The sequence below is a fragment of the Monodelphis domestica genome, chromosome 2, assembly GCF_027887165.1.
Source record: "Monodelphis domestica isolate mMonDom1 chromosome 2, mMonDom1.pri, whole genome shotgun sequence".
Taxonomy (NCBI): domain Eukaryota; kingdom Metazoa; phylum Chordata; class Mammalia; order Didelphimorphia; family Didelphidae; genus Monodelphis; species Monodelphis domestica.
In genome coordinates this window covers 486,987,434-487,015,370 of record NC_077228.1, presented here as the reverse complement: position 1 = coordinate 487,015,370, position 27,937 = coordinate 486,987,434, and the positions used below count along the sequence as shown (strand labels likewise).

Below are 27,937 nucleotides of genomic sequence, written 5' to 3'. Positions count from 1 at the left end.
TACTATCCCTGCCTGCCACAGATTTCAGTTAGTTAGCGGCAAAATTGGAACCTAAGTCTTTTGGGGTATGCTGGTAAATGTTTAACAATCAGTTCTCCATAAAAAGAGACACATTTTCAATTTTAATCTGCATTATTAATATTTTCTCTGTTACCTTCTTAAGTCTAGGGAATTGGCAAAACACTAATTGCCGTGTATCTCTTCTAAAGTATAAACACTCACACTGAAAACTTAACAATAGGCTTCCCTGAGACTACCAGTAGGAGCTGACTCCAACACAACTCTGCTTCTATTACTTGGCTCTGAGCCACTTTAGAACCTGACATCACTTAGATCTCAAGGCCCAAGTGTAATGACTTACTCAAGGTCACACAGAAAAGCTAAGCCTAGAAAGCTTCATCTTATGGGACAGTATCACATCAACTGGCAAAAATTTAAATTCCAGATACTTCCTGCCTGTCTCCCCAAGTAAAAATGGGCTTGAGTCCTCCCCTCCATCCCCTTAAATACAACCCACAGTCACAAGAACATGCTATCTCTCCCTCAGTCTTACAACCCCAAAGTCAGTTCTTCATCTTCCAATCTCTACTTCCTCAACTCTTTCCCAGACAATTCCCCCTGTGCTGAGGATGCTCTGCTCCCTTCTCCATCTCAATCTCTTAGGAAACTGCCTGATTCTACCCCATCCATCTCTCAAGTCTTTTGCCCCTTTATCCTGCCACCAATCTTGCCCCAGAATCCTCAGCCTTGGATTTGCTTCTGCTCTCATGTTACTGAACAAAGCTGGAGAATATCACACAACCCTACTGCTCCAGTCTACTACAAATCAGTGTTACATAGTCTCACCTGGACTCTCACTGCTGCAAAGCAATCTTCTGACACCTCCCTAATTGAGTCACAAGTGCAGCTAGCTGGTTAGAACACTGGGCAGAGTGCCAGTCCTGCAATCAGGAAGACTTACATTTCTGAGTTCAAATCTGGACTTAGACACTTCCTAGCTGCATGACCCTGGGCAAGTCACTTAACCCTATTTACCTCAATTCCCTCATCAGTAAAATGAGCTCCAGAAGGAAATGGCAAATCACACTAGCATCTTTGCCAAGAAAACCCCAAAAGACATCAGGAAGAGTTGGACACCACCAAACAATAACAAACTGAGTCATTATTCCATTCATTTCAGAGGCTTTTTCAAATCTTTTCATTGCTCCTCAAACCTCCCAAACTCTTCCTCTACACACCCTCTCCACTAAGAGCCTCGCCTCATATTTCACTGAAAAAAAAGAGTCTATTTGTTGAGAACTCCTCTCAAATCACACATAAGTCTTCCCTTAATAGCTACTCCTACTTATTCCTGTCTCACATGAAGAGGTGGCCCTTCTCCAGACCAAAGGAAAATTCTCTTTGTGCACAAATGATCACTCAATAAATAAACATTTATTAAGCACCTATATTGCTAGGCAGTGTGCTAAGTGCTCGATGATCTCATCCATCCCGACTTTTTCCAGCAGATTGCTCCCTCTATCATCTCCATTCTCACTTTGGCCTCTCCCCATTTATTAGTTGTTTGCTTCCTTTATGCCTAAAAACATATCTATGGTTCTCCCCTTACTGGTCTTGCCAAAAAATAATAACTCACTTTCTAGCTCTTACACAGTGATATCTACTGCATATATTTTTAATATCTAATGTCCACAGTTCCACAGTCAGACTACTCCTTCTCAGTCTTTTCTGCTGAATCTTGATCCACATCACAGATCAAAACTGGGTGTCCTCCAGGGCATGTCCTGGGTCTCTTCTCCTTCTATAGGATTTCACTGAAAGATCTCATCATCTCTCATAGATTCAAACTGTATCTCTATGCTAATCACTCAGATTTCTAGCCCAAAGCTTTTCCTAATTTCCAGACTTGCATCTTCCAACTGACTATTAGACATCTCAAACTGCATATCCCATAGACATCTTAAACTCAACACATTTGAAAAGAACTCCTTAGCTTTCCCCCCAAACCCTTCCCTCTTCCTAACTTGCCTATTACTGTGGTGGATACCACCATTCTCCAAGTCACCTAGGCTTGTGGTTGTGATCCAAGTGATTTTTCTTGAACCCTCACTCTCTCACACACCTTATTATCCAATCTGTTGCCAAGCCCTTTTTGTCTTTTTTAAATTAAAAAACTCCCCACTTTCTGTCTTAGAATTAATACCGTGTATTAGTTCCAAAACAGAAGAGTGGTAAGGGCTAGGCAATGGGGGTTAAGTGACTTGCCCAGGGTCACACAGCTAGAAAGTGTCTGAGGTCACATTTGAACCCAGGACCTCCACTCTCCAGGCTTAGTCTTCTATTCTCTATTAACTTTTGAACAGAAAATCTTCTGAAGTTCAAAGCCCTTTATTAAGCTACCCTCCCCTTCACCTTTCCAGTGTTTTCACTCCTTACTTCCCTCCACATTCTCTGCTCCAGTAACATTGGCCTCCTTGTTGTTCCTTGAACAAGATAGTCCATCTCCCAAACTCTGGATAGTTTCCCTTGCTGTCCATCATTCCTGGAACTCTCCTTGCTCATCCCTGCCTCATGCCCTCCCTGACTTGCTTCAAGCCTCAGCTAAAACCAGACCTTTTTACAAGAAGCCTTTGCTGCCTCTCCTTAAGGCTAGGACCTTTCCTCAGTAGAATAGCTCCAATTTATCCTGAATCCATCTTGTTGGTTCAAAGTGCTAAGCTCTTTGAGAAGGCATCGGAGGGTGAGCTCTTCCAGAGCAGGGACTGACTTTTACCTTCTTTTATATCCCCGGAACTTAGCATGGTGCCTGGCACATAGCAAGTGCTTAATAAATGTTTGCTCATGAACTAAACCCTGAGTGCCCTCCTCCTTTCAAGCACTGCAGGGAATATTTAGTGTACATAGAGCCTCTGTTAATCCTTAGGCATGTCAATTTTCAGGAAGTCTAGCCACTTCTAGCCACAGTGGTATCTGGAGAGACATATATCCATATATATCTATCTTGATTATATACATTTAGATTCTGGAACCAAAAGGTAAACATCTCAGCAAGGACCTTCTTGCCTTTTATTAATTGCAAAGCAAAGAGTTCAGTGGTTCCTCCTATAATCCACTTTTATGAAACAGATGAGTACCACTTAAAGGATCAGTCAGAGGTTCCTAACCTTTTTTTTTTTGAGTCATAGTCTCCTCTGACAGTCTTCTATAGCCTACAGATGCCTTCTCAGAATCATGTTTTTAAATGCATTAGATTAAATACAGAGGATTGCAAAAGACACCAATTATAATGAAATATAGTGATCAAAACATTTTTTAAAAGAAAGATCATTCACACTGACCTTGCCATTAGTTGAAATCCATAGTGAGAAGTATAATAAATTAAGGAAATAACAACAACAAAAATAAAGCAGCTTTCATTATAATGAAGAGATAAAAATAGAGGGCAGCTGGGTAGCTCAGCAGATTGAGAGCCAGGACTAGAGATGGGAGGTCCTGGGTTCAAATCTGACCTCAGACACTTCCCAGCTGTGTGACCCTGGGCAAGTCACTTAACTCCCATTGCCTAGCCCTTACTACTCTTCTGCCTTAGAACCAATACACAGTATGGATTCTAAGACAAGAAGGTAAAGGTTTTTAAAGAATTTTTTAAAAGACAAAAATATGGTGGAATGGCTATCAATTAGGGAATGGTTGAACAAGTTGTAAATGACTGTAATGAAATACTCTTGCTCCATGAGAAATGATGAACAAGATCCTGGAAAGACTTGCAATGAAGTGAGCAGAACTGGTAGAATGTTGTACACACACAATAACAACAATAGTGTATGATGGTCAACTGTGAATGACTTTAATGGTTACTGGCAATGTAAGGACATGACATAAAAAGCTATCCACAGTCATAGAAGAACTGATGGAGTCTGACTGCAGATTGAAGCATGCCAGTCCTCGCTTTATTTCCCCCATTAATTTTTCTTGTGTATGTCTTCTTTCACAAAGTGATGACCATGAAAATAGGTATTATATGATAACACACAAACTAGATCATATTATCTGCCCCCTTGGGGAAGGGAGAAAAGAACATAGATTGCAAAATGTAAGAAAACGATGATTAAAAATTGTATCAACATTTCCTTGACAGACTTCTTGTCTGTCAAATGGAATCTTGAAAAAAAAAATAAAAATAAATACAAGAAAAAATATGGGCTGAAAAGCGGAGGTTCCTTTATGAATAAAGAGCTTATATTTGGCTAGATTGTAAAGGGGGTCTATCTTAGGATGAACACACAAAACCACAGACCAAATTTTTAGATGTCAAACACACTCTCTTGTGGATGGTTTCTCAGTACAACAATTTAGGATACAGCACTGGTCCTTGTAAGTTCCTTCCAGCACTTCTTACTGGTTTTCTTTCCACCCCCAGCTCTCCTTGATGGTTAATTTCATGTCATGGAGGAAGAAGCCCTGAACAAAGTCTAAATCCTATTCACAGATGATTTTATACAAGCTGTATTGAGCCCCAGGACACGATGATGGTTCTTTAATGAAATCCATAGAAACGTGAAAGACATTCTCCTTTCCACCATTGCTGCTTGGGAGGAAATGGATGAAAAATACAAATTGCTCAGACTATGGTATGACACGCTGCTAGACAGGGAGTCTTTCAAATTAATCTGTGAGTGGTCACATGGAGCCATTGTACTCTTGGTAAGCTTCCTCTAACTTCTTAGGCTGGTCCTTCAAAACAGGGAATCTAGTGCTGGGGCCAAACTCAAAGGCTTTCCAGAGCAGGATGGAATATTTGCTCACATAGTCTTCAAGAACCCAAGATGATTGTTATGTCAAAAAAAGAACATATCTTATTGTACAGTGAAAAAAAAAAAACCACTAAATTTAGAGTCAGATGTCCAGAGTTCAAACCCTGCTTCTGCTACTTATTAAGTCATTTAATATCTCTGGGCCTCAGTTTCCTCATCTGTAAAAAGAGGGAGTTGACTAGATGATGTCTAAGGTCTCCTTCCAGAAATATATATACACACATGTATATATAGGTATATGTGTATATATCCATATCTCTTTTTGAACACACACACACATAAAATTGTCACCTGTCTGTAATGCACCAAGCATAGAATTCAGTAGAAGGAAGAGTTAAGCTAAACTATATTTGGGAGAGGGTCTTTTCAATATCCCCAAACTGTTGGATACTGCAAAAGTCCATCTCTTTAATGACAACATTCCCTCAGTGAAACTACATGGCTGTGAATCATACAATCTCAGAACAATCAAAATTTAAAATAACCCAAAGGCCAATGGAAAGATCATTCGTGGGCATACATTAGTGGTAGTATGCTACCAATTATTTACACATGATAAATGCTGTAAAAACCTGGCTTCCCCCTGACCTTCAAGTTAAGTCTTATTTTCCACACCCACAATGCCCAAAGTCCAACTCCCTTTAACACAGCACATGACTAAGGAGATCCGCTATTCTCAAAGTAATGGAAAGAATGTAGGACAAGGGATGGATAGTCCAAGTGCTTTGGTACCTGACATATTAAAAGAAATGGAAGGCCCATGGGGTACTACTGACAGTATGCTCTATGAAGACTTCTAGAAAGGCACCACTAGCTAAGAAGAGTTGAGGAAGAAAAGGAAGAGAAAATGATAGCTTTGAAGAGGCAGGGCTATGTAGTTCTCCAATCTTTACTACCACGGGATCTTAAGCAAATCCCTTCACCTTTTGAGAACCCATTTTCCTTATGTATAAAATGAAGGGGTTAATCTTCTGATACATCTGTGGAAAGGAGGATACTTCCTCAACAAAATTACATATCCATCCAAGCATCCAATAAGAGTATTCTCCTTTAAATATATGATTTGAAAAAAGCTATCCATATTTTGTGGGTTTCCCCTAAATCTTGGAGTTAAAATAATCTTTTCTATGGGAATACAACTTCAATTTTATAATTATTTTACCATTTTGTCATCACAAAAATTAAGATTATTATCATCTGTTTAAAAGAATGTGTTTTACATTAGCTTTACAGAAAAAAAAAACATCCATCTGATAAGGACAACAACTATAGTTAGGGGAGCTGTGGATATATTGTGGTTATATGAACTGAGTATAATGTGCATAGAACTTTTCTAAAACTTTAAAGATTAAGGAGACTTTACAGATAAATAGACAAATACTAGTATGTGTGTATGTGTATTTATAAAAACTTTTGTTGTTGCTCGGTTGTTTGGTCATGTCTGTAGCTTCATTTGGGATTTTATTGGGAAAGAAAATAGAGTGGTTTGCCATTCCCTTCTCTAACTTATTTTTACAAATGAAAAACTGAGGCAGACAGGGTTAAGTTACTTGCCCAGGGTCACATAACTAGTTAAGCGTCTGAGGCTGAATTTGAATTCAGTTCTTGACTGTAAGCTTGGTGTTCTATCCACTGAACTACTTAGCTGCCTCTGAGGTTTTCAGAGGTTAATTAACCTCCCTATTCATGACAGCAAAAGCTTATAAGTCTCCTTAGGAAGTATTATCTACTTCCACACAATTTTAAAGTTTAATTTAAAATTTCATTTGACAAATATTAAGCATCCACTGTGCAGCAGGAGAGGAAATATTTAGGTAAGGCATAGCCTCTGCTCTCACAAAGCTTCCAATTTAATAAACTACCTGAATACCTGTAACATTCATTTAAAAATAAATTTTCTCTTATCTATTCCTTTGCGCTCTTCTTTTGCACTCCTACTGTCAGAATAATGAATCCAGGGGGTGCTAGCGTGAAGGTGAGAAAGAGGAGAGAAGGGAATCCAAGAACCTGGGAGAAAATGAGAAAGCATGTTGGGAAGGACAGAATGTAAGACAAGGATCTCCATGAATTTTACTAAAGATACACAGACAGCCCATATGATCTGGAGTTGGAAAGGCTATTTGGGATCATAATAACTAACCCTTCTTTTTATAGATGAGAAAACTGAGGTCCAAGGAGCCAAGAAACAAAATGATTTCCCCACTTCCTTCCCAAAAGGACCTGGATTTGAACCCAGGCTTTACTACAAACTTAAAACTCTTTCTACTCTAGCAGAGGGCTTGCCTCACCCAGCTTGGTAACAATGTTCAACAATGGTTATTGTATATTAAAGAATCAAGTCGCTTCTCTGTAACCACCTTAAATTAATGCTTCTCTGCCACTGGTCACATGTGAAGGAAATGGCAGGCTACCTTCATTGAAATACAGATTTCAGCTCCCTCCCCCAGATCAATCTCTCTAGGGTCCATTCACTGTGATGCCTTTTGCAATACCTTTATCACTGGTGTTCATGTGTTTGAACAGCTGTTAAGTGGTTAGTTTTCTGTTTTTTGTGTTTTGGGTAGAGTTATTTTTATTTGTAGCCTGATTTTTATTCAGGTGTGCTCTCCCCTCCCCCTCTCCTCCCATGCCTCCTATTTCCCCTCCCCCTCTCCTTCCATGCCTATTTCCTTTGTAGCCAACTCCCTAGGGTGTCCCGACACAGGGAGGGCTCCCTCCGCATAGTAAGAGTTGATAATGATGACAAGAATTGAAACCGACAGCAGGGAAACATACATGGACCCTCGGCAACACATTCAGGCTAGTGAAAGGGAGATCTCAGAAGATAGAAAGTCCATCCCCAGAAGGTCAAATCTGCCCTTAGGGGCAGCTGGCTTGCCCCCTTTCCCTCTCACCCTAAAAGCAACCATACAGGAAATGACACTTTCACTGGCCTAATTCAATTACTTTCATTAGAAATTCTGTAGCAATATCACACTCACAAGAGAAGCTTCTTGACTAACAGGTGGACAGCCAAGTCATAAATGCTTCAAAACCGTCATCTATTCATTCAATTCCATCTCCTGCCCTGGGGGTACAAATGTGCCCCCAGCAGTCTCTCAATTATAAGGGGATCAGAGGTGGGAGTGTGAGGGGAAAGGGGTAGCTGGACACTGATCTAGGCTCTTGCCTTTTATTTGGCAAGAGACAAGACAAGTCCACTTTAATTTTTTTTTTCTTTTGTGGTCCAAAATTTAAGTTTATCATTCTGTTACTATCCTTATTATACCCCATTGAAATCCAAATCCCATGTAGGACTGAGTATCTTTTGCTGGCAACTGATGCCTCCAAATGTAGCATTCACAAAACTCTTAACCACATTTTACTTTCAAATTAAGAATCAGCACCCTGGTCCCCCATCATCACCAAGGAGAAAACACCACCCACATCATTTTCTAATTACACCGAGTAGCACCCCAAATCTGGGAAGGCTATACAAATGGATTATGTCGAGTGTGTTGTTTCTTTGAACTGTAAAATAAAGCAGTTTCCTCCCACAAATCAAAGCCCCAACTATATCACATTGACTTAATTCAACTCTAAAAACTCTAATTAGTGGTTACATAAAATGGCTAATTATGCCTTCCTAGATTCAGACAGTTTCTGCCATTTCACTTAAAGACTTAGGAGACATGTAATCAAACAACCCACCCTTTGGAAAGAGAATGCTAATTAGCATTGTTGATTAGTGACACAAGTTATAATATTTTTCAGCAGCCCCAGCAAAATTTATAAACATGTCGGTGAAAACGCCAGATTCTTTACAGCTTACTTGCTTTTCAAAAGCGTAGCTAAAAATATACAGACCATTCGTATGCAGTTAGCAAAAAACGCCATAATATGCATGCTAACACCTCCTAACTAGGGGCTAAATGTACCACCTCACATTCTCACTAAGTAAAGATTCTGCCTAGTTTGCAGATCGAGAATGCAAGCAGCGAATTCAGTTCAAAAAGCATGTAAGCGCCTACTACGTGCACACGCCGTTGCGCTAAGTGTTGGGGACACAAAGGTAAAACTTGAAAAACTGCCGTCCCCCCCCCACCCCCCCCCCCCCACACCAAGGGGGTAGGGGGAGGAGTGTGAGCCGGGAAAGGGAGCCGACTAGGATTCCAGGACAGTCAGGCCCTATTTCCTAAGGAACTCTGGGCTCCCCAACCCAACGCGTTTAAAATTTTATAATGCTTCCTTTACACTTCTTTTACTAGACTTGTTTCTTGGGGCAGTTCAAAGGCTCGGGAAGGAAATGAGGTTCTATCCTGCGGCTGCCTTTGCTCCGGCTTGAAGCAGGAGTTCTCCTTCGAAGAGGGGTTTCTGCGCTGCGTCTCTGCCAACCCATTTCTGCTCCACTCCGGGCGTTTTTTGAAAGTAAACTCCTACCTGCCTGTTGCTCCCTGAAGCGCAGCGGGACTCAGCCGGCTGGGCCTTCAGGGCTGCCTCAGTTATATAAGGGAGGTGGGAAAATAGGAAAGCCCTGGGCAGCTCCGAAGTCCCAGGCTGATGCTCTAGCCCAGGCTCCTAGACCTGAGCAGGGGAAGCCTCGGGGATCTTTGTTCCCCTCCTCTCGGAGGTCCAGGGCGGCCCCAATGCGGCCAAGACCTAGCCTTGGCCGGCCACCCAGGGCCTCCCTGGGACCCGCTGCAGCGGATAAGCCACTTGGGATGCGGCCAAGGACGGGAAATAGGCTCCCGTTCCACCGCGCTCTAAGCGCCCCGAAAATTGCGCTTTGGAGGAGACTCTCCCGAACGCCCCTGCCCCTCAAAATGTGAGAAGGGAGGAGGAAGAGGGGCGTCCTGGGGATGGGAAGGGCATCCCGGCACCACATACTGATGTGAGGCTGCGGGGTCGGGGGGAAGGGTGCGGCGGGAAAGGAGGGCACATCTGTCGGGGGACCGGAGGGAAGCGGGGTTCCCAGGGTCAACGGAGGAAAGAAATGGGGCGGGATCCGCTAGTTAGCGCAGTCGGGAGGGGTCCCCGGCAGGGAGAAGGGAGAATCGGGCCCCGAGCCCCGAGAGAGGGCAAGAGCGCAGTCTCGGGGATGGAGGGGTGCTGCGGGGTGCTGCGGGGTCCCCGGGTGGGGGGCGTCTCCCCTGGGAGGTCCGCTCCCAGGCACAGTTCGCAGCTCGGCTCCCCGGCCCAGTCCCTCTCGGCCTTCCCCGGGGCTCACCTGGGTCCCGGCGGGTGCGGACGCCCCCAGCGCGGGGTCTCGGCGCCCTGCAGACCCCCGGCTCTGCGGCCTGCGCTGGGCTCCGTGCAGAGGCTCCGCGCAGCCCCGCCGCTGCCGCTCCGCTGCTGCTTTCCGCTTCCTGTCCCGGCACCGCCCCGCAGCCCGGAGCCCAGCCCCGCCGCCGAACAAGCGAGTGAGCTAGGGAGCGAGCGAGAGCCCGAGCCCGAGCCCGGCCCGGCCAGAAGCCAAGAAGCTACCGGGAGCGCAGCCAGCGCAGCGCAGCCCTGCCCTGCCCTGCCCACCTGCAGGCACCGGGGCGGAGTCCCGGGCTCGCCCCAGCGCACGCCACCAAGGCACACCGGGACACCCCTCTGTACACCTCCCGGAGGCCTGCCAGCCGGGGACCCCCTACCCCTTCTTCACGCTCTGCACTCAACAGTGTCCGACGAGTGGAATGTAAGCACCTGGAGGACAGGCACAGATTTTTATTTTTTGGAGTGCCTTGCATCCATGAGGCGCTTAATGACCGCCTGTTGGATTATTATTGTTATTCTGTAGTTTTTTTCAGCGGTGCTGGACTTTTCAAGACCCTATTTGGGGTTTTCTTGGCAAAGATTCCGAAGTGGTTTGCTATTTCCTGCTCCAACCCATTTTACAGATGAAAAAACTGAGGCAAAGAAGGTTAAATGGTTTGCCCAGAGTCACACAGTTATTAAGTATCTGAGGTCACATTTGAACTCGGCTTCCTGACTCCAGGTCCAGAGTTCTATCCTAGCCTGTTGGATCAGTTTGGACCAAACCAGATATGGGATGTTGTGGATATTGGATAGCCCTTAGACCAGTGGTTCTCAACCTTTCTAATGCCGTGACCCTGCAATACAGTTCCTCATGTTGCAGTGACCCCAAACCAAAAATTTATTTTGGTGGCTACTTCAAAACTGTAATTTTGCTACAGTTATGATTCAGAATGTAAATACCTGATATGCATTATGTATTCTCATTGCTACAAACTGAGAGGTTGAGAACCGCTGCCTTAGACTAACAGTGTGCTGGCCTCTGCTCCCCCAATTCCTTCCCCTCCTCCATACCCCAAAGTCTAGTAAAGAGGACACATTTATTTAGTACTTATTGTGTGCCCCTATACAAAGCACTGGAAAGTATCCAAGGGAAACAGGAGATCTAGCTCCTGCCCTCATGGAGTTAACATTCTAGTTAAGTATTGTAAGCAATAATACTATTAGCTAGCATCTATATAGGTAAAAATATTTGGAGGGTTCTGCAACAATTTTATTAAATTATTGCAGCATCACAGAATTGCAGACTAGTGAAAGCCATAGCCCTCTCTGGATGGGGCTCACCCAAATACAGAAGAGAAAGACTCTTCAACTAAATAGGCTTAGAGATGCTTTTTTCTGGGTCTATTGTACCTTGGGAGTCTGGTGGGAGACAGCTGTGCCATGCTCTGCCCCATGGCAGGTTGTTAGGAAGGGGAAGGCTAATGGAGAGGTCCACTATAATGTGTGGGCACAGAGTAATAGAGTCTTCTTCACCAGTTTTTCTAGCACCTTTCATAGTCTGTTTCTGTGGCAGCTTTCTCCTCAGGAGCAAAGGACTTGGCCCCAAAGAGAAGGCAAGAAGGTTTTGTAAAATAATGAGTCATGAGAACTGAGACAGTACCAATCCTCCACCCCAAGTTTTCTAGCTTCTCCCAACTCTGGTAGTACCAGGATTCCCATAGTCTTAACATGAGAGGAGTTGAGGATTTTCCTACAAGTCGAGGTCTGGCCTGGCCACTGACAACCCCGATTGGTTAGTTGGGTCAGAGCTATTTCCCTTGGCAGCTTTTCTTACAAATGACCCTCAACATCTGTCCTGTCCTGAAGAAACGGGGCTTGTGGTAATTAACCATAAAAATGGTTCCTTTCACCAGTGCTTTCTCTCGAGGGAAGGGTTGAGAAGAGACTTTCAGGATAAGAAAGTAGAAACAGATTCTGCCGATGTCTTAATGGTGTTGCATCTCAAAGAAGTAACAGTTCCAGTAATTTGAAGAGGAGGATTCCAGTCACAACAAAGATCGGTTCTGATGACTCCCCAGGCTAAACTAGTCAAATGAACCAGTTACAATGTGGCTGCTTTTTCACTCTCCAGCCTGTGGGATCCACACAGGAGGCTAGCCTCAAAGGACCTGGGCAGGAAGGGAAAACTGGGTTCTCCAGAGACTAGGGCAGGGATTGAGGCTTTGAAGGCCCAATGGCAAAGATGAGGGACCGGCTGGTGGGCTAGGGGCCATCTGCTTCTTGCAGTATCTCAAAGGTTTCCCATAGCTAAATAATAACTAGTATATATATATATATATATATATATATATATATATATAACTAGTATATAATAATAATATATTTCGGAGGAGCAATGCCTAGGAGACCTAGGTTTGAATTTCATTTAATTAAACATATTTATTAATGAGTAAGGTACTATGGCAATATTCTAAAACCCCTCCAAAAAAAATCCATAGGGCTTTTTAATATATGAAACCTGTACTTTCCCTTAGTATAGGAAAAAGTTCCCACTTACCAATGCTCAGGTGGTTTGCAGAAGAATCTTTGTGAGTTTGCTGGTGCTCAACACCACACACAGCCAGCCTAGGGCAGCAGTGAGTCTTGAACTCAGGTTTTCTTGATTCTAAGGCTGGCTCCAATATGCCAATCTGCTTTCTCTTCTAAGATTATAGAGTTACAAAGATAAAAAAAAAAATCAAAATAGTTCCTGTCCAAGGACATATCTTAAGGGGTACCCTTTATCTGCATAGGCATAAGCAGAGGTGTGCTGGTAAATGGTTGTTTTTTTTTTTAATTATAATACATTTTTTCCAGATTACATCAATGCAATTTTTCAATATTCATTTTTTGATATTTTGTAATCCATGTTCTTTCTTTCCCTTCCATTCATCCCCCCTTCCCAAGAAGGCAAGTTATATCTATATTATCCTATAATACATATTTTCATGTTCATCGTGTTATAAAAGAAGACACATATTGTTTAAACTAGAGAAAAATTCATGGAGGAAGCACAGTAAAAAATTCTATGTCTCTATTTGAATTCAGACTCCTACTGCTTCTTCAATGCAGTGGAGATTGTTTTGTCATGAATCCTCTGGAGTTGTCCTGGATCCTTTCCCTAGTTGATAATAATGATCAATGATCATGATACATTTTTGTTACTGTGTATAACATTCTCCTGGTTATGCTTACTTCACTTAGCATCACTTCATAGAAGTCTTTCCAGATTTTTTGGATCATTTAATTTGTCATTTCTTATGTCACAACTGGTAAAGTTTTAACAAGGGACACTCCAAATTAAATTTTAATCTATATTTTTACCATTTCCTCCAGTGCTCTGGTCTAGACAATCAACAAACAGTAAATCAAGCCCTGATTCTAAGAACAGCTGATTTCTCAGTTGTGAATGGTCCCACTGAAAATTTAACAATCGACTCTCTCCATCTGGTACAAGCTGGTCTAAAGGACAAGCCACTCAAATTCTCTGATCTTCAGATTCTTTATTTGTAAAATTAAAATAACCAAATTATCTATCTAATAGGCCATGCTAGGAGAGTCAACTGGGTCAGCAAAAGGCAATAGACTCTATTGAATAGAGAGTAAGCCTTGGAAACTTATGTTTCCTACTTCACCTCTGACACTACAAATATGATTAGAGGAAAGGCACTTGATCTCCCTGTACCAGATGCTAACCTGCCCATGTGGAGGTAAAGGGAATTTCAGAGCAGGAATTCCCTATAGAGGTAAAAGCCACAGGCCCATATCAGACAATTCTTTTAATTGAGACATATTTCTTCAATGCCTATGTGGCAGGTTGAGTTTACAAAGACAAAAATAAAAAGACCTTGCCAATAAAGAGCCTACTATGTAAAGGAAAGTGCCATAACCAGGCTGGGGATTTGTCTTTTTCAGGGAAATCTGGCTCTGAGCTGGCAGTAATACCACTTTATTTGAATTTTTATATATTTTGTAACTTAGGATGCTCTTAGAGAGAGAAGGGCATTATGGGGGAAATGTGGTAAAATAACAAGTTTAAATACTATTTACAGACTATTTCTACCATATCCACAAGCCTGTTATTGTTCTTCATTTTTGAAGAGGACTAATGACATCATGGGGTGATGCCTTGACTTGCAAGTGATTTAAGCAAGGCTGAATTGTACAAAATCCTCAGCCTCACTCATTCTTCCAGAGCCATCAATGTCCAGTTGCAGGACAAAAGTCAAGACAATAAAATGTTGCCTTGACAAAAGTCAATGGATTGGGATGCAGTAGATGACCTTAGCTTCTTCTTTGTCCAACCAAGCTTTAAGCACTCCAGAGTACCCACCCCCATTGCTTTCCTGACCATAAAGACCAATTGTTGTCATCTGTCCATTCCACCAGGGAAAGTCTTCCTGTGGTTGGGCTAGATAGCTCCCTAACTCACTGTTACTCTCAACCTGATCTACCTAGACAGATTTACCAGATTATGGCTGTAGCACAGGATATATAGTTCCTGGTAGCCACAGGTTGGATGAAAGTTGGAAACCAAAGAGATGAAAGCCCTAAAAAGGACTCATCAAGACCTCGCATCAGAGGAGCCAATCCTCCCCGAACAACCCATACACCTTCAAACCTATTTCCAAAGTTTAAAGTTCAAGAAATTTTTTTAAAGTTTAAAGTTTTAAAAAATCAAAACTGCACAAGTATATCATGAAAGTACTTCTTACCCTCAAGAAGCTTCTTATCTAAATTTCTCATCTAACTGGGAAAACAATCTAATTAGGGAGATGAAACACACACACACACACACACACACACACACACACACACACACACACAAAGAGATAATTTAGAATATAAGGGAACTCTACATTATCCAGAGAGTACTGATTCATCAACTGACAATATTTTTTTTTTAAGTCCTTACTCTCTGTCTTAGTAAGGTAAGGGTTAGGCAAATGGAAGTGAAGTGACTTGCCCAGGGTCTCTCACAGCTAGGAAATATTTGAGGTCAAATTTGAACCCAGGACCTCCCAACTCCAGGTCTGACCCTCTATTCTCTGTGCTACCTAAGTACTGCCCCTCAACCCAATTTAAAACATAGCTAAGAAGAAAAAGTAAGGAAATCTTGAGTGATCAAAATAGATGTCCTGTAGTTCATGACTTTATTCCCAAAAGAATGTTTTAGGACCTTCCAACAAAATCTATTTACTAGTTCTTTATACACAATTTAAATATATTTGAAAATGTGCTATTTTCTCTATTCTAAACTAGAAACCAATTATTGGATTCTAAGGCATCTCTGCTTCCTCCAAACCCAGTGCATTTGGTTTCTCTTCCTTTAGGCATTTAAGAGAATCAGCAGGACATAATGCATAGCTGGAAGGCCAGCCTTGGAATCAGAAAAAACCTGGTCCAGGTTTTGACTGTGACATCTGCTGGCTGTGTGATCAAGTCACTTAGCCTCTCAATTCCCTGGACAACTGCCTAAGGCTATAGCTTACAGAAGACTCCTGTGTTTAGATCTGTGTGGATGAGAGTTTCCATTTGGTAGCATGGCTTGATAAAATCATAGGTTCAGGAATTATTCCTAACCCTTCACCCCCATTATTTAACATCCTCTTTTGGAATTATGTGTGCAGGTGTGTGTCTTGATTCTCCCCTACTAAAGAGGCAGCCTTGTACCATGGAGAGTGCTGGTTTGGAAGTTAGAGGACATAGTTTTGGATCTCACCCCTGGCATTTACTGCCTGTGTGTATTCAGGTAACTACTTAACCTCAACGGGTCCCAGTTTTCTCATATAAAGTAAGGTGGTTATGTGTGATCTGAGGGGTCAAACACAACAGCAGACACATGCAGCCCATAATACCCCTGACTGCAGCCTGAACCAGATTAAAATGTAATTGGAAAATATTTAACAAAATTAAATCAATAGTATAAAACATAGATAACATTACACTCTAAAACAAAATCAATCTACAGAGATCTTTAAATATAAAATAAGGATCCTGTTCCTATTTGAGCTTGACACTCCTAGAGTAAATAGCTTTAAAAGTCCCTTCTGGTTCTCTGGATTGTGGATTGTTTGTTTTTTCATATTGACCTTAGGATAGTCCTTGTCCATATTGGGCACTTAATAGATGCTTATTGGATTGAATTGAAATAGATATACAGAGAATGAGTGGACAGATTATTGAAGGAAGATAAATTGAGCTACAAAAAGTAGGAGTTGACATTCTGACAGCAAAGCATATTATAAAGAAAAGTTTTGTTGTTCAGTCTTTTTAGTCGTGTTCAATCCCTTATGACCCTATTTGAAGTTTTCCTTGGCAAAAATAATAGAGTGGCTTGCCATTTCCTTCACCAGCCCATTTTACAGGTGAGAACACTGAGGCAAACCTTGTTAAGTGATTTACTCAGGTTTACACAGCTAGGAAGTATCTGAGGTCAGATTTGAATTCCCGACTCTGGCCAGGAGCTCTTTCCACTGTGTCACCTTGCAGCACCTTGGATTGATCTTAAAGTTCATTTCTTTAAATGACACCTAAAATGGTTAAAATATTTTCTACAATACTGCAGAGATCTATGACTTGCCTTTGTATTATTCCTTGTATTCTTGGCTTGGGCCCTTACATACAGTAAGTGCTTAATAATAGTATTGGCATGGTATGATCCACAAAGTCCTCCTTAACAATGGTATTCCCCATATGATTTAGGAGAGAGGCTGTAGGGGAAGAAATCATCACTCTGTGACCATCCTGCTGGTGAGCCTCTGCCATTAGGCTGTTCTTCCTATCACCTTGGAAGTAGACTTTCTAACTTCCTAGGAATGGAGGGGGCTTCCATCTATTCTGCTGGCATACCCTGAAGGGCCCATTGCTGAATTATGATAAGGCATCAGAGGAGGACTTTAATGATTATAAAATGTAAAAAAAAGTTAAAATAATAATTTTATATAATAACATTATGGATTCTTTAAAAGATAAGCTTCTAGAGGCAACTAGGTAGTGCAATGAACAGAGCTCCCTGCCTGGAGTTGGGGGGACCAGGGTTCAAATCTTGCCTCAGAAATTGCTAGCCTTGGGCAAGTTGCTTAACCTCAGTTGCCTAACCCTTGTCACTCTTCTGTCTTAGAATTGATACTAAGAAGGAAAGAGTCAAAAAAAAAAAAAGATAAGCTTTGAGTAGTTGGAAAAGTCCCTTTTATGGTTCACCTCATGTTCCCATAATGCTTTATACCTGTTTCATATTCCTCATCACAGCCTGCCTTATATTAATATTATTTTAAAGATTTCTGATCTCCTTTATTAGACTATAAGTGCCTCGAGGGCAGAGAGTATATCTTACCTACATACTATTATTTCACTTGGCAGACTGGGTAGAAGGTGGCACTTAATAAATGCTAATTATTCAATTGATGGATAGTAGATAATGAATATTTACAGAAAAGAACTAAGTTAATTAGATTAGAGATGGTATATGAATTCTATTGGGGCAGCTAGATGCCACAGTGGATAGAGCTCTGACCACAGAGTGAGGAAGGCTCATCTTTCCCCATTCAAATCTGACCTTGGATACTTATTAGCTGTGTGATCCTGGGCAAATTACTTAACCCTGTTTGCCCCAGTTTCTTCATCTGTCAAATGAGTTGGAGAAGGAAATGACAAACCACTCCAATATTTTTAGTAAGAAATCCCCAAATTGGGGCACAGAGAGTCAGACATGACTGAATGACATATTTTCTAGTTATTCAAATAAGAGAATTTGGGAACATGGGAAGTACTTGAACTGAGCCTTTAAGAAGGGGCAAGTAGGTAGCATAGTGGATAGAGCACCAGATCTGCAATTGAAAGGACCTGGGTTAAAATCTGTCCTCAAACACTTTCTAACTATGTGATCTTGCTCAAGTCACTTAACCACAATTACCTAGCCCTTGCCTTTCTGTCTTAGAATTATTTCTAAAATAGAAAAGTAGGATTTAAACAAACAAGCCAGAAAGTTAACAGGTAGGCATTAGATGACACAGGAGGGAAATGATATGAACATATGGAAGGATAGATGGCAAGAATGTCTTATTTGAGGAAAGTAAGTAGATTAGTTTGATTGCAAGATAAGAGTCTTGTATAGGAGTAGTGTGAGACAAGGCTAAGAAAGGAATATTAGATTCAAAGTATGGAAAGTCTTAAATGATAATTGTCTTATAGAAGATGGGAAACCACTGAGGTTCTAATGTTTTTTAAACTTTTTTTTATTTTAATAAGAAATTTTCACATAAGTTTTCCAAAGTTATATGATCCAAATTGTCTCCCCTCTCCTGGAGCTGCCAACCAATTTAGTCTGGGTTATACATGTATTATCATGCAAAACATATTTCCATTATTTCCATTTTTGTAAGTGGATAATCTTATAAAATCAAAACTCCCAAACATATACCCAAATAAACAAGTGATAAATCATATGTTTCCATTTGCAAAATTCTTCCTCCAACATTTCTTTCTCTGGAGGTGGAGAGCATTCTTTTTCATAGAACCCTCAGAACTGTCCTGGATCATTGTACTGCTGGTAGTAGCAAAGTCTATCACAGTTGATTGTTCCACCATATTGCTGTTACTATATTCAGTGTTCTCCTGGTTCAGCTTATTTCATTCTGCATCAGTTCACGTAGGTCTTTCCTTTCCAGCTCTTTCTGAATCCATTTCTTATAGCACAAAAGTATTCCATTATCAACATGTACCACAATTTGTTCAGCCATTCCCCAATTGAGGGGCATCCCTTTATTTTCCAGTTCTTTGCCACTACAAAGAGAGCAGCTATCAATATTTTTGTACAAACCAGTCCTCTCCCATTTCTTTTTTATTTCTTTGGGATTCAGATCTAGTGGTGGTTTTACTGGATCATAGGGTATGCATTCTTTGATGCTATAGCATTTTTGAAAAGGATAGTTACATGATTTATTTAGCTAGATGGTACAATGGATAGAGAGCTGGTATTGGAGTCAGGACTCTACCCTTGAGGGTGGTCCTGGATGAGATAATACTTGTATAGCACTTTGCAGATTTTCTAGGTTATTATGATTCATGGGGATAAAAGTCCATTTTAGCAAGATGAATCTGACAGAATGTATTGGGTAAATAAAACTACTTAGGAAGAGAAAATTCATAGGCCTTCTCTGAATATGGTGCCAGTAGAAAAGATCTGAGAAGAGGAGGAATCAAAGATAATTCTGGTTTGAAATATGACTGACTAGGAAAAGGTGTCATATCTCTGATAATACTAGAACAAGATCAGGAGGAGGAGAGGCTAAGTTTTGAGGGGGAAGTGATGAATTCAATTCTAGACTTGAATTCTAGGTAGGAATACCCAGCAGGCACTTAGGGGTGTTATCCTAATGCTTCTCTCTATTGCCTCAGCTCCAAGATACATACAGTTCAGTATTCTGTGACTAGGGAATTGTTTTCCCTCCATATAAAGCTAACTGGTCCACTGGAGAACCAACCTGATGACCTTGCTTTCGTCAACACCATGTTCAAAACCAAGTGAGCTAACTTCAATTGTGTGAATTTTTTTAAACCCTTACCTTCTGTCTTAGAATCAATACTGTGTATTGGTTCTAAGACTGAAGAGCAGTAAAGGCTAGGAAATTGGGGTTAAGTGACTTGCCCAGGGTCATACAGCGAGGAAGTATCTGAGGCCAGATTTGAACCTAGGACCTCCTGTCTCTGGGCCAGGCTCTCAATTTATTGAGCCACCCAGCTGCCCCCTTCGATTATTTTATGATACTCACCTCACACAAGAGGATAATATGCCCAGGGATCCATGTTGTCACAGGATTCGATCTGACTCCTTTCGCTCAAGCTCTATCACTTCTGTTGGGTATGTGGTGGTACTCAAAGGTCAGTCTAAAGATAGAAGAAAGGAGCAATACCTTCCATTGTCCTTCCACTCATAAAATAGAGAGGTTGCAAAACTGCAATGAGACACTCCCTTTCTGTCTCTTGGGATCAGTTGTTGTGTTATATCGCCTCCACACCCCCCCCCCCCACAACATCTCTTATCAGTAAAATATATACAAGCTGAATCCTGCAAAATCAGGAAGACAAGCCTCTGCAGAGCAGCATTTAGGTTTAATTATTTCAAACATAATTTTATCTGACTGATTGGCGAAAAAATAACAAAGCAGTTTATACTCCATACTAACTGTGGGGTGCCATCATCCTAAAAAGCCTCTTCTGGACACCAAGTCACTCCTTTGTGCTCCCCATCTTCGGAGTGCTCTCTCAGCTCTGTCATTTAACCTTGTTAAATTGAGGCTCTCTGTCCTGTCCCTTCTTGTTCTTCAGGACCTTCCCCCCACTCAGGTTCTATTCTCCCAGGAGCCTTTGCTAAGCTCAGAAATGGTTTCTCTGGGTGCTGAACTGGGGGATCAGCACAGTTGCAGGAGGGTTCCAGCTCCTTCTTCCCAGTTTGCTCCTGGTGGCTTGGGATGAGTAGATGCAGAGTTGTTCACTTTTTCTTTCCCAGTAAAATAAATGTTTTCCAATTTTCAAAAAAGGGCTCAGTAGAGCCCTTCAGGTTCCCTATTAATTATTTATGAGAAACAGCTGAATTAGACTAATTACTTAGATTGACACTGAGTGGCATTATTTCTCTACCATAGCCCCAACACTTAGGAGCATTGAGGGACTGAAATATAATGCTCTTACTGGCAGAGAAGGAAACTCAGGGCTCGGAGAAAGTTCTAGCATAACGATAGCCTATCATGATCCTAATTTGGCCTCTAAGAGTGGCTTGAGGACTAAGCCAACGTAATACTATGGGTACAATCAGCCACTGGGGACTAGATGTTAGTAGAATTAACTAACACATCAGCTAGTCTTGCAGAAATTAAAGCTCCAGACCTGGAGTCAGAAAGACTTGAGTTCAAATCCAGCCAAAGTCACTTATTAACTGTGCAACCCTGGGAAAGACACCTAACTTTTGTTTGCCTCAGTTTCCTCATCTGTAAAATGGGAACAACAATAGCACCTACCTCCCAGGGTTCTTTCAAGGATCAAATGAGAAAATACTTTTGAAGTGCTTAGTATAGTGCATAGCACATAGAAAGTCTTACATAAATGTTAGGAACTACTACTATTATTATGAGCGTTTACAATTATGATAAGGATGATGAGCTGGAAGCATCTTTGGAGTTCATCTAGCCCAACTGCTTGTAAACATGCATAAGGGATAGCTAGGCCACTCAGTGGAGAGAGTGCTAAGAGTTAAGAGAAGCTGGATATGAATCTGGCCTCAGACACTTCCTAGCTGTGTGACCCTGAGCAAGTCACTTAACCCTGATTGGCATCACTCTTGTACAGCTATAAACTATGCGGTTCTAATATTAATATATATTATTATATACATCAAATACATATACATATACGTATAATTACATGGAACTTTAAGCTTTGTACAGGACTTTAATTTTTTTGAAGCCCATACCTTCTGCTTTAGAATCAATACTAAGTGTTGGTTCCAAGGCAGAAGAGTGGTAAGGGCTAGGCAATGGGGGTTAAGTGACTTGCCCAGGGTCACACAGCTGGAAAGTGTCTGAGATCAGATTTGAACCCAAGACCTCCCATCTCACTGAGCCACCCAGCTGCCCCCATGTACAGCACTTTACAAATAAGTCATTTGATCCTTGGGAGTTAGGTACTATTAGCATTCCCATTTTATGCATGAGGAAACTGAGGGAGACAGAGATAAGAGACTAGCTTTGGGTCACATCTCTATTAAATGTCTATGACTGGCTTAACTCAGGTCCAGAACCAGCTCTTTATCCATTATACTGTTATACATTCAAAGTTTGCATTGATTTATATATTAAGGTATATGTTGAAGACTTTATTTTTCAAATCAGTTTTAATTTTATTTACTCAATCTGGGGGAAGGAGGAAGGATATTGGGATAGATTGATAACAAATGCTTGTTGATCAAAAAAAATAAGAATAATAAAAATAAGAGAATGGAATTCCCTCCCCTCCCCTATATGCACAATCAATAGAACAATGGTTAAAAAGACATTAAGGGGGGGGGCACATCTAGGTGGCTCAGTGGACTGAAAGTCAGACTTAGGAGGGGGTCCTGGGTTCAAATCTGGCCTCAGACACTTCCTAGCTGTGTGACCCTGGGCAAGTCACTTAACCCCCGTTGCCTAGCCCTTACCACTCTTCTGCCTTAGAACTATTACACATTCTAAGATGGAAGGAAAGGATTAGAAAAAGGGTACCAAGATGTGGAACAATAAAGTGGAACAATAAAGCAGGCTATTAAACACTCCTTTCCTCAAGTAATGATTATAATGATTTAATTACACATATGGTTGGAGGAAAGAGGAACTAATGAGGGGTTTAAGGAGGGAGGGTACTCCTGACATCTAATGGCATGGCTGACAATGGACAGGGTCCATTTGAGGCTGAATGGGCCCAGGAAGTACAGAACCAAGTTCCTTCTGGGTCTACCCTTTAATAGCCTAGATTAGAGGATGGAGAAACAGTAGCAGGAAGAGTAACAAGGTGGAAAACAAAGCCAGTTAAGATGAGGACAAATGTTTCTAGGAAAGGCTCGCTGGTTTGTGAGCCAGTAAATCTGAGCTTTTGTCATGGTTCTGCCATTAATTCCTTGGGTGGCCTTGAATCTCCCTGAGCTTCAGTTTTGCCATCATAAAAAGAGGAGGTCAGATAGATCATATCTCCTCTGACCATGGGTTTAAGGCTTTGATGCTTGGGGTTTTGTTGTTTTTTTTTTTTTAATGTAAATCCTTACCTTCCAACTTAGAATCAATACTGTGTGTTGGTTCTAAGGCCAAAGAGTGGTAAGGGGTAGGCAATGGGGGTTAAGTGACTTGCCCAGGGTCACACAGCTAGGAAGTGTCTGAGGTCAAATTTGAACTCATGACCTCCTGTCTCCAGGACTGGTTCTTGATACTCTCTCAGCACTTTTTTTTTTTTAAGCAAATATTATTTGTACCAAACTTACCTCTTGTCTGTTCTCATCATGTATTGGCAGTTTTCTGTTCAGGTTTCGATTCCAAACAAGTAGTAATTCTTTTGAGATTTACTTTGAATCTTTAAGCAGTTGGATTTTATGTATCTTTTGTCTCTCTTGTCTAGCCTAGATGACTTCGTGAAGACCTGATTTCACATCTAGCCTCAGATACTTACTTATTGCGTGACCCTGGGCAAGTCACCCAACCTTTGTTTGCTTTAATCTGCTGGAGAAGGGAATGGCAAGCCACTGTAGCCTCTTTGCCAAGAAAATCCCATGGACCGTTTGGCATGCTATCATCTGCAGGGGTCACAATTAAACAACAGCAACTTTGTCTAGTATACTACCTGGCACTTAGTAGGCACTCAAATATATGATGATGAAGTTGTTCTTTAGTGTAAATATGGGTAATTCATGGAGTAATAAGTACACTGGACTAGAGGCTTAGTGGTGCATAAGACTTAGGGTTAGGGAGACCTGGATTCAAATCCTTATTCAAATATTTACTAGCTGGGTAGTTCCTGGCACACAGTAGGCACTTATAAAATATTTATTGAATTGAATTGAACCTGAGCAAGTCACAGTTTCACCTCTTTCAGACTCAGTTTCCTCATCTGTAAATGGAGATGACAATAGTATCAAGGTTGTTATGAGTATGAAATGAGATAACAGGTAAAATTCTGTGCAAAGTTTTAAGGCACTATGAAAATGCTAGCTAGATGAGCCAGTAGCTAGAGCTTTGAACCTGAAGTCAGGAAGGCATAAGATCATATCTAAGAACTGACACTAGCTGTGTGACCTTGGGTAAGTGAATTAACTTACACCTGCGTCCATTTCCTCACCTATGTGATTCAACATTTATAAACATAATAATAATAGGACCTGCCTCTCAATCTTGTTGTAAGGATAAAATGGAGAAAATATTCATAAAGCTTTTTGGAAACCTTAAAGCACTATTTAAATGTTAGCTATCATTATTACTGATAGCAGGTATTAATAGTAGGTAGGATTACTATTGATTGCAGGTAGGTGGTACAGTGGATAGTGTGTCAGACTTGGAATCAGAAAGGTTCCCCTTCCTGAGTTTAATTCTGGCCTTAGCTGCTTATTAGCTGCATAACCCTGAGCAAGTCAATTAATCTTGTTCGCCTCAGTTTCCTCATTTGTCAAATGGCCAACTACTCTAGCATCTTGGCCAAGAAAACTGCAAATGGGATAATGGAGAGTCAGGCATGATGGGAAAATGACTAAACAACAACAACAACATCTTCATCGTTATTAGAGACAAGTCTGAATTCCTAATTTATCACCACTAATTGTATGGTGTTGAGTAAGTCTTTGGGTCTCAGCTTGCTCATATCAGTATAGGAAGGCTGGGCAGATTTCTTCTAGCTCTAAAGTTCTATAAAGGACTATAATGATGGCACTGGACACTTTGGGGACAAAGGTGGAAAAATGTCACAATGGTTGGAAAAGTGAAAAATTTGGAAGTTCCACCCAAACCCATTCCTCTTTATGATTTTTCTTGGTCTAGCTGGGTACAACCATTCACACTACTTCTCATATTGGAACTTGGGCGTTGTCTTTGTTTTATTCCACCAATGAGAAGATGACATTCATATTCTCTTCTCTATTCCCAAAGCCACCAAATTTGGACAGTCATTCTTGACTAATTAACTGAGCTAACAGATGTTCATGTCTCCAACCCTGCCCCAGGCTCCCCATTCCATCCTTCCTATGACTGCCATTCTCATTGAACCCTAATCTAAGTCCTCTATGCTCAGCCCTGATGTCATCAGTTCTCTGTTCAAAGATCTTCAGTGGTTTCCTGTTATCTACCAAGTAAATTTCACACTCATCAGTATGGTATAAGAATAGAGTCAGAGTCCCTCCTACCCCACCATCATTTTAGCCTTGATAATATCACTAGGGAAAAAGGAGACTCAATTGATCAGTCATAGCTATATAGCAGGTGTGAAAAGAATTTGAACAACATTTGAGGAAATAAAATAACACTAGATAGGAAATCTGCTTTGACCTTGGTCAAATCTCTTCTCTCACCCTTCTTCCAACCTCTGGGCCTTTGGCTGGAAAAAGACCTCATGAAATCCAAAGGGTCTGATAGATTTTGACTTCCTGTTTTCCCATCGGGGTCCTTGTATCCTCTCATCAAAGTAGCAGGGTCTAGTGGCTATGTCTGTATTGGGAGCCAAAGACTGAGCACAGATTCATCATGCTGTAGGGGAATTTCTTGAGAACTTCTAGCAAGTATATGCTATCAAAGATTAAATCTACTTTCCCTTGGACTCTGTATAGATTTGTGAGAGTGTGTGTTTGCAGTTTTTGGGTGGTGGAAGGGATTCTTTATACCAACAGTTCATTCTGTATCCCTTCATAAATACAACCTCTCCAAAAACCAATTAAGATTCCTAACTGATAATCTTGGAGGGAAGCACACTGGTGGGGGCTTGAGTTGACCACATTACAGAATCACTTCCCAACTAACTACTCAGGGTTACTTATTAAGAGCTCGAGGGGGAAGATATATCTTTGTTCTGGTTTCCAAGACTGATTTGTGAGATTGGGAATTGAGATAAAGCTTCTCAGAGCTTATGGTGGCTACCCTGGCATTCAGGTCCTCTGAAATCTGGCACCATCTAACCTTACCAAGCTGTCTCATGATACTTTCCTCCATGAATCATATACTTTAGCCAAATGGATCACTCCCTATTGCCCAAATACATCCTGAATGTAACTGCTTCTGTGCTGAATTTTTACCTCTTTGTTCAAGCACAACTGAAATGCTGCTTCTTCCATGAACGATGACCTGATTTACCCCTTTTGCTAATGTCCTTACTCCTTAGACCTCCACTGAACTTTGTTTTACAACTAACGATGTATCTACCATGTAATATTGTGAATTATAGTTATTTGTATTTGTACCTTTTTCCTTTGTTAAACTGTGAGTTCCATGAGGGAAGGACCTTGTTTCTAAGTTTCCCATTTCCCCTAGTACTTAGCACAGTACTCTGTGCCTAGTAAGTACTTAATGTTTGATAAATGTGGATTGAATTTGATTTGGCAGAGGTCAGTCAGGGCAGCTTTTTCCCAGCATGACCCCATCCATCAACATCATCTAAATTATACTAATAGCTACCAATTATATATAGAACTTTAAAGTTTACAAAGAGCTTTATATATATATATATATATATATATATTAACTAATTTGATTCTCACAACAGTCATGGGAGGGAGGTGTATTATTATCCCCAACTGGGGTATATGTGTGTGTGTTCAGTGTTTCAGTTGCATCTGACTCTTGGTGACTCTGTGGACCATACTGTCTGTGGGGGGTTTTCTTGGCAAATATACTGGAGCAGTTTCATAAGGGTTAAGTTTAATGGTTGGACAATAATTTTATGAAATTATGTGGTTGCCAATATTTACTATATCTTAAGTCAGAAATTTAATTACAAATATTACAAAATAGAGTGGAAACAATAATGAAGAGAAATGTGAAGAGGTTAGAAAGGTTATCTATACTAGCAACCTAAATGTTTACTCTGGGTCTGCTTATTCCAGGCAGGGATTAATTAGTTCTCAACAAGGAAGGTTGGTGGTGAGTAACCATATGACATCCTCCAAGATGGAAGCTAGTTTCTTAGGAAACTAGAAAAGGAATCAGCCTTTCACTCACCCAATTTAAGAACTCCAGGAGTCAGGGTCTAAGTTGAAGCTGAGCTCCAAGGCCAAGATCCAAGCTGCAATCTCCACAAAGACTCTCCCCAGTCAGAAGACTATCTCCAGAAGACAATTTCTTCAGACTATCTTCTCAAAGACAATCTCCCTCTGAGGGAATTCGGGGCTTGCTTTTATGGTGACTTCTTGTCCCTGTCCCTCTTCACAGGGGCCAATCACAGTTTCCAAAATGTCTAGCACTACCCAGGGGGCAGTATCTGTGGGATAGACTTCTCACTTTCTGAAGGTTAAGTTCTCACCTTCTGGAGAGATGAATACTTATCCTGGCTGATTGAGTTTCTGAGGGTATGAATTCACTAAGGGGTTTTTGAGTTCCTCCACCTAGTTCAAGCTTGTGTTGATTCAATCAAAAGGTAGACAAAGGAGAGTTAATCCTGTCTTCACAATCCAATGATATACTTAGGTTAGTATTAACTCAAGATAAACAATAGAGCAAAGAATTCACTCTCATAGTTTGCCCTATCCTTCTCCAGTGGAAGAAAGTAAACAGAGGTTAAGTGGCCTGACCAGAGTCCCACAGCTAGTAAGCATCTGAAGCTGGATTTGAACTCTGGTCTTTCTGACTGCAGATCCAGGGCTCTATCCACTGAGCCACTTAGCTGGCTCCTGATCCACATTTTACAGATGAAGAAACCAAGGCATTCTGCTATTAAGTGTTTTGCCCAAGGCTACATAGCTCATTGGATCTGTGGTTGGATTTGAATTCAAGTCTTCCTGATTCCAGACCCAGAGCTCTATCTAAGCTAACTTAGTTGTCACTGTAAATTGTTTATTCATTACAAAAGAGAAGCCATTAAACACCCATTATTAGAGTCTGAGCTAAGAGCTGGTACATACAAAGAGATATAAGGAAAAGCAACCCTTGTCTCAAGAAGTAGCCATTTCTCTCAAGGAGTGACATTTAAACTGACAGATAAATCAGCTAGGACATCTAGGGGGCATCATAGTATACAAAGCAAGGACCTGGAGTCAGGAAGACCTGAGTTCAACTTCAATCTCAGACATTTCCCTAGAGTGTCATCCCAGCAAATCACTTAACATCTGGCTGCTTTGGTTTCCTCATCTGTTAAATGGGGGTAATTAT

The 27,937-nt window shown here is 41.2% G+C and overlaps 2 protein-coding genes across 3 annotated transcripts in view; one reads left to right on the top strand and one right to left on the bottom strand.

Moving 5' to 3' along the window:
- Window positions 1–10,321, bottom strand: part of VANGL1 (VANGL planar cell polarity protein 1) — an 89,506-nt gene extending 79,185 nt beyond the window's left edge. For both annotated transcript variants that reach the window (XM_056819250.1, XM_056819249.1), the window contains exon 1: window positions 10,021–10,321. The gene's annotated coding sequence lies outside the window, so the exon portion shown is untranslated. The remainder of the gene's footprint in view (window positions 1–10,020) is intronic.
- Window positions 8,782–10,578, top strand: LOC130456960 (basic salivary proline-rich protein 1-like). Its single transcript, XM_056814753.1, has 2 exons — window positions 8,782–8,865; window positions 9,538–10,578. Exons 1-2 carry the CDS (start codon window positions 8,782–8,784, stop codon window positions 10,576–10,578), a joined length of 1,125 nt encoding a protein of 374 aa, XP_056670731.1.
- The last annotated feature ends 17,359 nt before the right edge of the window (window positions 10,579–27,937 follow it).

Excerpts from the sequence above, each read along its gene's own strand:
- LOC130456960 (XM_056814753.1), top strand. The coding sequence starts at position 8,782 with ATGCAAGCAGCGAATTCAGTTCAAAAAGCATGTAAGCGCCTACTACGT. Across the intron at positions 8,866-9,537 it reads TAAGTGTTGGGGACACAAAG|GCTCCCGTTCCACCGCGCTC; the intron begins GTAAAACTTGAA and ends GACGGGAAATAG.